General features: G+C 35.8%; 1 protein-coding gene across 1 annotated transcript in view; it reads right to left on the bottom strand.

Annotated features, from left to right (window-relative positions):
- Positions 1–12,749, bottom strand: part of LOC127880654 (solute carrier family 12 member 9-like) — an 80,867-nt gene that overhangs the window by 7,053 nt on the left and 61,065 nt on the right. The window contains exons 10-11 of the mRNA XM_052427975.1: positions 3,263–3,387; positions 2,881–3,073 (exon numbers count right to left, since the gene is read on the bottom strand). Of these exons, the coding sequence (XP_052283935.1) occupies positions 2,881–3,073; positions 3,263–3,387 (318 nt within the window). The remainder of the gene's footprint in view (positions 1–2,880; positions 3,074–3,262; positions 3,388–12,749) is intronic.

Here is a 12,749-nt window from a genome sequence, read left to right as displayed (position 1 = left end):
CTAGTCACCTGAAAATCAATAGGGGTCACCTGCCAGTCATGATCAATGTACCTATGAAATTTGATGATTCTAAGCGTAAGCTTTCTTGAGTTATCATCTGGAAACCATTTTACTGTGTAGAGTCAACGTGACCTTGACCTTTGACCTAGTGACCTGAAAATTTATAGGGGCCATCTGCCAGTCATGATCAATGAACCTTTGAAGTTTCATGATCCTAGGTGTAAGTATTCTTGAGTTATCATCTAAAAACCATTTGACTTTTTCGAGTCACTGTGACCTTGACCTTTGACCTAGTCTCCTGAAAATCAATAGGGGTCACCTGCCAGTCATGATCAATGTACCTATGAAGTTTGATGATCCTAAGCGTAAGCTTTCTTGAGTTATCATCCAGAAATCATTTTACTGTGTCGAGTCACCATGACCTTGACCTTTGACCCAGTGACCTGAACATCAATAGGGGTCATCTGCCAGTCATGATCAATGTACCTATGAAGTTTCATGATCCTAGGCGTAAGCGTTCTTGATTTATCATCCGAAAACCTATTACTGTTTCGAGTCACTGTGACCTTGACCTTTGACCTAGTGACCTGAAATCAATAGGGGTCATCTGCCAGTCATGATCAATGTACCTATGAAGTTTCATGATCCTAGGCGTAAGCGTTCTTGATTTATCATCCGAAAACCTTTTACTGTTTCGAGTCACTGTGACCTTGACCTTTGACCTAGTGACCTGAAATCAATAGGGGTCATTTGCCAGTCATGATCAATGTACCTATGAAGTTTCATGATCCTAGGCGTTAGCGTTCTTTAGTTATCATCCGGAAAGCATTTTTCTATTTCGAGTCACTGTGACCTTGACCTTTGACCTAGTGACCTGAAAATAAATAGGGATCATCTGCGAGTCATGATCAATGTACCTATGAAGTTTCATGATCCTAGGCGTAAGCGTTCTTGAGTAATCATCCGGAAACCATTCTACTATTTCTAGTCACTGTGATCTTGACCTTTGACCCAGTGACCTGAACATCAATAGGGGTCATCTGCCAGTCATGATCAATGTACATACCCTACATACCTGATGGAAGATAAGGGCCTGACTGATGTAGCCCTACAAACCTGATGGAAGATAAGGGCCTGACTGATGGATACCTACAAACCTGATGGAAGATAAGGGCCTGACTGATGGAGCCCTACAAACCTGGTGGAAGATAAGGGCCTGACTGATGGAAACCTACATACCTGATGGAAGATAAGGGCCTGACTGATGGAACCCCTACATACCTGGTGGAAGATAAGGGCCTGACTGATGGAGCCCTACATACCTGATGGAAGATAAGGGCCTGGCTGATGGAGCCCCACATACCTGGTGGAAGATAAGGGCCTGACTGATGGAAACCTACATACCTGATGGAAGATAAGTGACTGACTGATGGAGCCCTACATACCTGGTGGAAGATAAGGGCCTGACTGATGGAAACCTACATACCTGATGGAAGATAAGGGCCTGACTGATGGAGCCCTACATACCTGGTGGAGGTAAGGGCCTGACTGATGGAAACCTACATACCTGGTGGAAGATAAGGGCCTGGCTGATGGAGCCCCACATACCTGATGGAAGATAAGGGCCTGACTGATGGAGCCCCACAAACCTGATGGAAGAAAAGGGCCTGACTGATGGAGCCCTACATACCTGATGGAAGATAAGGGCACGACTGATGGAGCCCTACATACCTGATGGAAGATAAGGGCCTGGCTGATGGAGCCCCACGTACCTGACAGAAGATAAGGGCCTGACAGATGGAAACCTACATAACCTGGTGGAAGATAAGGGCCTGTCTGATGGAGCCCCACATTCCTGATGGAAGATAAGGGCCTGACTGATGGAGCCCTGCATACCTGGTGGAAGATAAGGGCCTGAATGATGGAGCCCTACATACCTGATGGAAGTTAAGGGCCTGACTGATGGAGCCCTACATACCTTGTGGAAGATAAGGGCCTGACTGATGGAAAACTACATACCTGATGGAAGATAAGGGCCTGACTGATGGAAACCTACATACCTGATGGAAGATACGGGCCTGACTGATGGAAACCTACATACCTGGTGGAAGATAAGGGCCTGACTGATGGAAACCTACATACCTGATGGAAGATAAGGGCCTTACTGATGAAAACCTACATACCTGGTGGAAGATAAGGGCCTGACTCATGGAAACCTACATACCTGATGGAAGATAAGGGCCTGACTGATGGAGCCCTGCATACCTTGTGGAAGATAAGGGCATGACTGATGGAGCCCTACATGCCTGATGAAAGTTAAGGGCCTGACTGATGGAGCCCTACATACCTGGTGGAAGATAAGGGCCTGACTGATGGAAACCTACATACCTGATGGAAGATTAGGGTCTGAATGATGGAGCCCTACATACCTGATGGAAGATAAGGGCCTGACTGATGGAGCCCTACATACCTGGTGGAAGATAAGGGCCTGGCTGATGGAGCCCTACATACCTGGTGGAAAATAAGGGCCTGACTAATGGAGCCGTACATACCTGGTGGAAGTTAAGGGCCTGACTCATGGAGCCCTACATACCTGGTGGAAGTTAAGGGCCTGACTGATGGAGTCCCACATACCTGGTGGAAGATAAGGGCTTGACTGATGGAGCCCTACATACCTGGTGGAAGTTAAGGGCCTGACTGATGGAGCCCTACATACCTGGTGGAAGTTAAGGGCCTGACTCATGGAGCCCTACATACCTGGTGGAAGTTAAGGGCCTGGCTGATGGAGCCCCACATACCTGATGGAAGATAAGGGCCTGACTGATGGAGCCCCACAAACCTGATGGAAGATAAGGGCCTGACTGATGGAGCCCCACATACCTGATGGAAGATAAGGGCCTGGCTGATGGAGCCCCACTGGGTTGGCAGGGCACGGAAGTGCAACCCGATGATCATTATCAGCATGAAGATGATTGCCACGGATGAGTAGACGGCGCTGATCAAGAAGCACATAATCAGGCAGCCAACCAGGCCCACCAGAGACAAGTGCCAGCTGTAGAACCGGAATGTGGGCCTGCAACACAACACAACACCATCACAGTTTGTAGTTGCACATTCTTCAGAAGTTACAGCGAACATCGCCCAAGGAGCTAGATACAATCAGCTTCAGCATAGACACTTATGGAACAGTTCCTGGTGTACGAAATAATTAAATTGTATATGGACATACAATATTTTATTTGTTGATTACATGTTATTGTACCTGAAATTTGGTGCTGACGCCAAGTCCAGTGCTGCACAGGCAAGATTCACGGCAGCATATGCCAGCAGGAAGAAAACAGTGGTGGGCTTGGCAATGAGATTCAGTGAACCAACCAGCATCACCAGCTGTCAGGGTAAACAAGCATGTGAGAAAGGAAGCTTATGCAAATTTAACATTCAATTATGATAAATGATATACAAACTTATATTCAACATTAATTAAGTTTTGATATGTATGTATGTATGTACGTACATATGTCCACACGCACACACACACGCATGCACGTACGTATGTATGTAATATTCTAAGAAGAAAACAAAATTGTGCACTGACAAAAAAATACATAGAATATTAAAAGACTTGAATGGTATGGCGATGGCAAGTAATACAGCTTAAGAATATACGCATACTAAATCCAACTCCAAGAAGGTAAATGTTACAAGTTGATAGTCCAGCAGGAGAATAAGGTATTTTGAAAAGCATGAAACAGTTTCTCAAGTGGTCTAGAATCAATTGTACAATTAATCAATGACAACATCATTACAAATTAAGGCCAAAACATGTTTACAGTTCATGAAGTTTTGATGCAGTAAATCCTTAAAAAGAATCAAGATTCAAATTGATAATTATAAAGACATAACGCAATAAAAATTTGTCATGACAGAAATTTACCACTTTTTACTATTAACTTATATTATTTCATTACAAGTAAGCATAAGGTATACATGACATACATGACAGAGCTCCTTACTCTTCGGCCCTGGAAACTAAAGTATCATTTACTTTCCTTGCCCATAAAAGCTTCTGAAATACCATTGGCCAAACTTGCTCGTCCAGGCAACTAAAATACATTTGAGCATACTTGCTAATTGGGAAACTGAAATACCATAACCCGTATTTGCCAATAATTTCCATTGAAATACCATAACCAGTCCTGGCCAATACGTTCCAATGAAATACCATGCTCTGTCCTTGCCAAGACTTTCCATTGAAATACCATAACCAGTGCTGGCCAATACGTTCCATTGAAATACAATGTTCTGTTCTTGCTAATACTTTCCATTGAAATACCATAACCAGTGCTGGCCAATACGTTCCATTGAAATACCATGACCTGTCCTTGCCAATATGTTTCATTAAAATACCATTACCTGTCCATGCCAATATGTTCCATTGAAATACCATAACCAGTCCCCGCCAATATGTTCCATTGAAATACCATAACCTGTCCTTGCCAATATTTTCCATTGAAATACCATAACCAGTGCTGGCCAATAATTTCCATTGAAATACCAAAACCAGTCCTGGCCAATACGTTCCAATGAAATACCATGCACTGTCCTTGCCAAGACTTTCCGTTGAAATACCATAACCAGTGCTGGCCAATACGTTCCATTGAAATACCATGTTCTGTCCTTGCTAATACTTTCCATTGAAATACCATAACCAGTGCTCTTCAATACGTTCCATTGAAATACAATGACCTGTCCTTGCCAATATGTTTCATTAAAAAACCGTTACCTGTCCTTGCCAATATGTTCCTTTGAAATACTATAACCAGTCCCCGCCAATATGCTCCATTGAAATACCATAACCTGTCCTTGCCAATATGTTCCATTGAAATACCATAATCAGTGCTGGCCAATACGTTCCATTGAAATACCATAACCTGTCCTTGCCAATAGGTTCCATTAAAATACCATAACCTGTCCTTGCCAATAAGTTCTGTTAAAATACCATATCCTGTCATTGCCAATATTTTCCATTGAAATACCATAACCTGTCCTTGCCAATATTTTCCATTAAAATACCATAACCTGTCCTTGCAAATATGTTTCATTAAAATATCATTACCTGTCCTTGCCAATATGTTCCATTGAAATACCATAACCAGCCCCTGCCAATATGTTCCAATGAAATACCATAACCTGTCCTTGCCAATATGTTCCATTAAAATACCATAACCTGTCCTTGCAAATATGTTTCATTAAAATATCATAACCTGTCCTTGCCAATATGTTCCGTTGAAATACCATAACTTGTCCTTGCCAATATGTTCCATTGAAATACCATAGGCAGTTCTGGCCAATATGTTCCATTGAAATACCATAACCTGTTCTTGCCAATAGGTTCCATTAAAATACCATAACCTGTCCTTGCCAATAAGTTCTGTTAAAATACCATATCTTAACATTGCCAATATGTTCCATTGAAATACTATAACCTGTCCTTGCCAATATGTTCCATTAAAATACCATAACCTGTCCTTGCAAATATGTTTCATTAAAATATCATAACCTGTCCTTGCCAATATTTTCCATTGAAATACCATAGCCTGCCCTTGCCAATATGTTCCATTAAAATACCAAAACCTGTCCTTGCAAATACATTTGATAAAAATACCATAACCTGTCCTTGCCAAGGAAGGACTACTTTTCAAGGTGATGTGTCACAAAGTGTGAGCTTCTGTGTTTTTGCAAAATACTCAGACAAAGCAGTGATAAACAATGATACTTTTACATGAAAATGTGTGGAATGATGTGAACTATGCAATGGACTAATTTTCATAGAATTTTTTTTGTAAAAAAAGTAGTAAAAAGTAGAAAAAGCAAAAATCTCCTTTGTTTGAATACTGAGCTAAAAATAAACATTTCCTTTCATCAGAGGTAATATTGGATCAGTTATTGGAAACGCTGGTAGATAATTGGAGATAATAGGAGATAATTGAGGATAAACTGTGTTTACTCAAACAGCAGGGACTTGTGGCTAATTGATTGCACTGTCAGCTTTTACCTGTCACTACTAACGGTACATACAAAATACATACAAAATAAACTCTAAATACATCTGAATATATATCTAAAACACAAATACCAAAACCTAATCAGATTGTCTATGAGTGCTAAAGACTCTACAAAATCATCTAAATACCAGCCAACTGGTAAAATGGCTGCAAAAGGAAGCGAACGACCTAAACGTAACAATTCAGAGGTAAGCAACGATAGCATCAATGACAGTGCCACCATTAAACAGCAGTTGGACACCATGGAACTGACACTAACAGATCTGCGAGAACAGATGCTTAAAAAAGAGGACATTGAAAAATTAATATCAAGCACAGTAACTAAAATAATGAATGAAATGGAAAAACGAAATGAAGAATTTCTAATGAAAATGAAACAAAATATCCAACTGGAACTTGAAAATAAACTTATTAAAATCACAGAAAATAGCTTGAAGGAAATAACCAAAGAATTTGCTGACCAAATAAAAAGCTTACAATTTGAAAACGAAGCTCTACGAGAAAAACAAGTTGAATTAATAAAAGAACACAAAACAGCAATAGAAAGTATGAACGAACGAATAAATAACAACGCACGGTTAAATGAAGAAAACAGCAAGAGATCCAATCACAATTAACAGTATTTGAGAAAAAACAATATAAAAATTATGGATGTTAAAGAGGACCAATACGAAAACATACCAACTCTCTCGGCAAAAATAACAGCTTTATTTCTACAACAAAATCTTGATATCAAGCCAGAACAGATCGTTGCTATGCATCGAATCCCTACTTAAAAGGGGCAGACAAGACCTGTTCTCATAAAGCTCAGGAATAACGACGATAAAAGCGCAGTGATGAGGAAGCGAAAAGAAATGAAGAACGCTGGCCACCGCCTGGTGGATGACATCACCGCCCTTAATACAGGACTGATGAGCCGACTTCAGCTCCACAAAGACATAGAGTCAACGTGGTTCTTCAATGGCTCTGTGTTTGCGCTAACTAAACGACAAGAGCACATTAAATTTGACCTGTATGACAATATTGACACAGTGATTCGTGATTTCCGTGAACTCCGTGCCAAGCGTAATTAACACATGTTTCCTCGCCTGAGTGTGATCACTGCATTGATCTAACCTGCCGCTGCTGATCCGGTGAGACGAATCTAGTTTTGTTGTGTTTTTCTTCATTTTTACTCCAACATTATGCATGATATAAGTTGATTATGCTTTTTGTAGATAGAAAATTATATAAAATAAATAATATATAAAATAATATATAACTTAAGTTAATGTTTATAGAAAATAACATATAATAAATAATATATAAAATAATATATAATTTATTTTGAAAACATTGGTTATGTCATCTCGCTTAATGAATACCATGTATAATATTATTTCTTTTACGAAAAAAAACACCTACAAAGTCTGATAAGTGTATCGAGCTATGCAGTTAGTCGTGTCTATGTATGTATACACTGATATTTGTTAAAGGTTACTGTTATTTGTCTACTCCCAATATCTCTTGCAATATATTTCAATGAAAAGGGAAAAATAACGTTTGATAAATACATGTGTACACCATATGGAAGAAACTCAATATATTTCTTACTTTTCTTAACAAAACCGAACACAATGTTAATCTATTCTTTAACTCTTACATCGTTCAAATTCAATAGGATTTGTGGGCGCAATTCAAACGCAGTGACTCATGAAACTGTTAATAATGCGCACTGTTTATATTCTATTTATAGAATAGGATTTTACCACTATTGACCTTAAACTCATATAACCATCTGATGTCCCACTGTTTACATTCTATTTATAGAACAGGTTTTTCCATTATTGACCTAACTATATAATAATGCCGAGAGTAGCCTTTACAGGGTAAAGCATATATACAATTGTAACTGGCTGTGATCAACTTTCGTAAGGATGAGGTTGATGCTATCTTGTGTATCCTGCCTTATAGCTACCATTATGCCACTATGCTTAACAGAACTGTTATTAATACATACTGTAAATGCTCATGTCAATAAGACATGCTTTGTGATTGTATAACTCAACCATAGTGTACATACATGTCTTACTATAAGATAAGAAGCAATCCAATAGTTGTTATCTTTTTCAAATACTTTTGTCCAAGTGTTTATCTTTAATTGTATGAGTACTACTATTATACAATGATATACAGTAGTGGTTGTCTTTTTCAAATACTTTTGTTCAACTGTTTATCTTTAATTGTATGAGTACTACTATATTATACAATGATATACAGTAGTGGTTGTCTTTTCCAAATACTTTTGTTCATCTGTTTATCTTTAATTGTATGAGTATAACTGTTATACGATGATATACAATAGTTGTTATCTTTAATTGTATGAGTATAACTGTTATACGTTGAAATACAATAGTTGTTATCTTTTTCAAATACTTTGTCCAACTGTTTATCTTTAATTGTATGAATATTACTATTACACAATGATATACACTATGAATCTTATCCCTACAAACCATCTATTGTTTTGTTTTCGCATAGGTGGTCGCATATGGGTTTATTCATTCATTGGTGAACATAAAAATATTTGTCTCTTAATAATATTGTACTATATATGTGTGTATAGATAGATATATATATTATATATTTCCCCATAGATCACCTATTCAAATAAATAGGTGATCCTTTTTTGGGGGTAAATTTAATACTAAATAAATACCAATAGCCCTATTTTATAACTTTCATGACTATAATATGTACTCATGACTAATCAAAGCAAATCTTTAAACAAGATTATTTTATACAATTGTTATTGTAATTGCTAAATAATCTTGACAAATGTGAATCCTCAAAATGTGCTATATACAGAATCTTGTTAAGCTGATAAATTTGTGACACAAAATTCATATTAATTTATTGAACTGCTTCAGTAATATTACAGAAATATAATATATATGGTTAATCTGTCATAAGATACACTATGTTATCAATTTCTAACATCTTGAGTGGATGATCTTAAACTTTTACTTTCAAGAAAAGGCTGCACACAATAAAAAAGCTGCAGTTTTTAACTGCCTATGAACTAAGAGATGCCTTGTAAACAGTTTTTTTTTTCCTTTTTTTCTTCTAAACTGAAAGGTACCTTGATACAATTTGTATACTTAAAATACATAAAAACATGTACTATCTGAAATACAAGGTCATAATCACATAGTGTAATTAGCTATTCATTTTCAGTTATGTAAACGACATACTAAATGACATACTTATTAACAACTTATTTATTACATACAGGATTATCATTCATAAGCATATTGGCTTGTGCTTTTTATTCACATGTTATGTTGTATGATTATATACATGTGTTTTATGCATAACCTCATTGGCTTGTGCTTCTCTCATAATGGTATGTTGTACAGTTATATACATGAGTATTATTTATAAGCTCATTGACAAGTGCTTTTTTGTTCACATGTTATGTTGTATAGTTATATACATGAGAATCATTCATAAGCTCATAAGCTCATTGGCTTGTGTTTTTTGGTGTGCACAATTTGTGTTGTATAATTATATACATGAGTATTATGCATAAACACATTGGCTTGTGTTTTTGTTCACATGTTGCTTTTTATGGTTGTTCATATGTTTTATTTTATTTCATTTTTTTCTATGTCTCTACTAGGGACACGTCTTTTATTGTGTTTTCCTCTTACTTGTCTGATTATCTCTTTTTACTTCTTCAAGTCTATGGAATATTTATCTTTTTGTATTCTTAATTTTTGTTTTCTATTTGTGTTTGTATGCATGGACATCTTATGTCCTATAAGAGAAACCAACTGGACACATTTTAAAATAAAAATTTACTGATAAGCACATACAAATTACGATTCACACCACCCTCCACCTACTTAAATGATTAAATTATGTACTTTAAATGTTAACTGATTAAACAATAAAGACAAACGCATAAAAATCTTCAAATGGTTAGACGAAAAAAAAAAAAGTATATGCCTTTTACAAGAATGTCATTTGACACCTACTTTAGCACAAACCTTAAAAGTTGAATGGGACGGAGAAATCTATCTCAGTGGAGAACATACTAATAAACAAGGCATTGCCTTTCTGATAAAAAATAATATAGGTGTCACAGTCGATAACTTTAAGGAAATAATAATTGGCAGACAAGCGAGTATAGATATCAAAATACACGAAACACAAATAACATTAATCAACGTCTACGGCCCTAACATAGACGATTCCACATTTTACGAAACATCACAATCCTTTATAATAAATAACCAAGATAAAAACATTATAATCGGTGGTGATTTCAATACGGTCCTGAACCCATTAATAGATAAAAAGAATGGTAACCTTTATACTCATACTAAAAATAGAAACATTTTAAACAACATAATTGAAAACTACAATATGATAGATATCTGGCGTACAGTATACCCAAACGAGAGCAAATTCACCTGGCATTCAAACACAAAACCAACAATATTTTGTAGATTAGACTATTTTTTTATATCTGAATCTCTTTGCAACATTATTGACACATGTAAAATAAAACCAGGATTTATGACTGACCACTCTCTAGTTGAACTTAAACTGCACAATATACAACCTGAAAGAGGCCCAGGATACTTTAAAATTAACAACAGCATCTTATTAGATACACAATATCAAACACAAATAAAACAGGAAATATTAAATACAGTTTAAAATAATAAAGATGCAAACCCAAACACCTTATGCGAAGTAATTAAAGGAAATATACGTAACACAACAATTAGATACACATCATTTAAACAAAAAGAAACACACAAACTTGAAACTGAAACCATCAAAACCATTGAAACACTTAAAAAACAATTGCATCAAACAAACACAAATGACACCACCGACATTGAAAATGAAATAACATTAAAAAAACAAATATTAGATGGAATCTATCATACACATCTCAATGGAATAATACTAAGAGCGAGGGCACAGCATGTTGAACACAATGAAAAGAATACAAAATATTTTGCAAACATTGAAAAACGTAGAAGTGAACAAAAAACTGTACACAAATTAGTAGTCAATGGCAAAGATATAACAAACAGAACTCAAATACTAGAAGAACAACGTTTGTTTTTCGAAACCCTCTATAAACGAAAAAATGTTGAAAATAACACTCTTTTTAAAAATACACATCATGCTTTAAACCAGGAAGAAAAAGAACTGTGCAACGGATTGCTTAATGAATATGAATGTGGATTAGCCCTAAAAGAAATGCAAAATAACAAAAGCCCAGGATCTGATGGCATCACAATCGAATTTTATAAAATATTCTGGAATGATATAAAAACACATTTAATTAATTCACGTAACTATTCATTTAACAACGAAAACTTAACTACGCTACAAAAACAAGGTATTATTTCACTTATTCCAAAACCTGGAAAAAACTTAGAATCCTTATCAAACTGGCGCCCGATTAGTTTACTAAACAATGATTACAAAATTGCAACTAAAAGTATAGCAAACAGAATAAAAAAAATATTACCATCAATCATTTCAAAATCTCAATCTGGTTTCATAAAAGGACGTTACATTGGTGAAAACGTTCGTCTTATCCAAGAATGCATAAACTATTTCAACAATTCAAATAATCCTGGTCTAATATTCTTTGCAGATTTTGAAAAGGCATTCGATTCGCTTGATCATTCATTTATGTTCTCTTGCTTAGAAAATATGAACTTTGGTGAAAGTCTCATTCAATGGGTCAAACTATTCTATACCGATATTAACAGTATAATCATCAACAATGGCTTCTTTTCAAACAGTTTTAACATCGAACGAGGGGTTCGACAAGGATGTCCACTCTCATCATCGCTTTTTATTATTTGCATAGAGTATCTATCACATCACATCCAATCAAATGAACACATAAAAGGCATATAACTAGAACCTGACCAAGAAATCAAACAATCCCTATTTGCTGATGATGCAACTTATTTTTTAAATAACAATTACGATTCTTTCCATAACCTAAAAGAGTCACTAACCCTTTACGGATTGACATTGGGTCTTAAACTAAACAAAAGTAAATGTACTGTGCTACGAGTAGGTAAATTAAAACAAAGTAATGTTCAATATAAAAAAGAAATGAAATTTAATTGGACATCCGATGAAGCCACAACGTTAGGAATTACATTCACAAATAATGAAAAGGATACAGTTCTTAAAAACATAATACCTAAATTACAGAATTTTAAAAACTGCTTAAAATCATGGCATCATCGTAAACTTACACTAATCGGAAAAAACACAGTATTGAAAACGTTTGCACTTCCTAAATTAATATATGTATTAACAGTTCTCCCAAATCCACCAAGTGATGTTATTTACGATATAAAATCAGCAATATTCAATTTCATAAGGGACGGTAAGCCTGATAAAATAAAAAGAACTCAGTTAATTCAATCTGTAGAAAATGGAAGTATCCAATTAACGAACATTGAATCATTCTTGAATGCAATCAAATGCAGCTGGGTTAAACGATACCTAGATAATACCAATACGAGTTAATGGATATTATTCTACCAGAAAATCCTAAAAAAATATGGTGACTCCTTACTCTTTGAATGTAACATCAGCAATAATATCTTACATGAAATTGCAAACGAAAACATATTTCTGTCTGATGTTCTA

The sequence above is a fragment of the Dreissena polymorpha genome, chromosome 5 (genome assembly GCF_020536995.1).
Source record: "Dreissena polymorpha isolate Duluth1 chromosome 5, UMN_Dpol_1.0, whole genome shotgun sequence".
Classification (NCBI taxonomy): domain Eukaryota; kingdom Metazoa; phylum Mollusca; class Bivalvia; order Myida; family Dreissenidae; genus Dreissena; species Dreissena polymorpha.
This window is presented reverse-complemented; position numbering and strand designations above follow the sequence as displayed.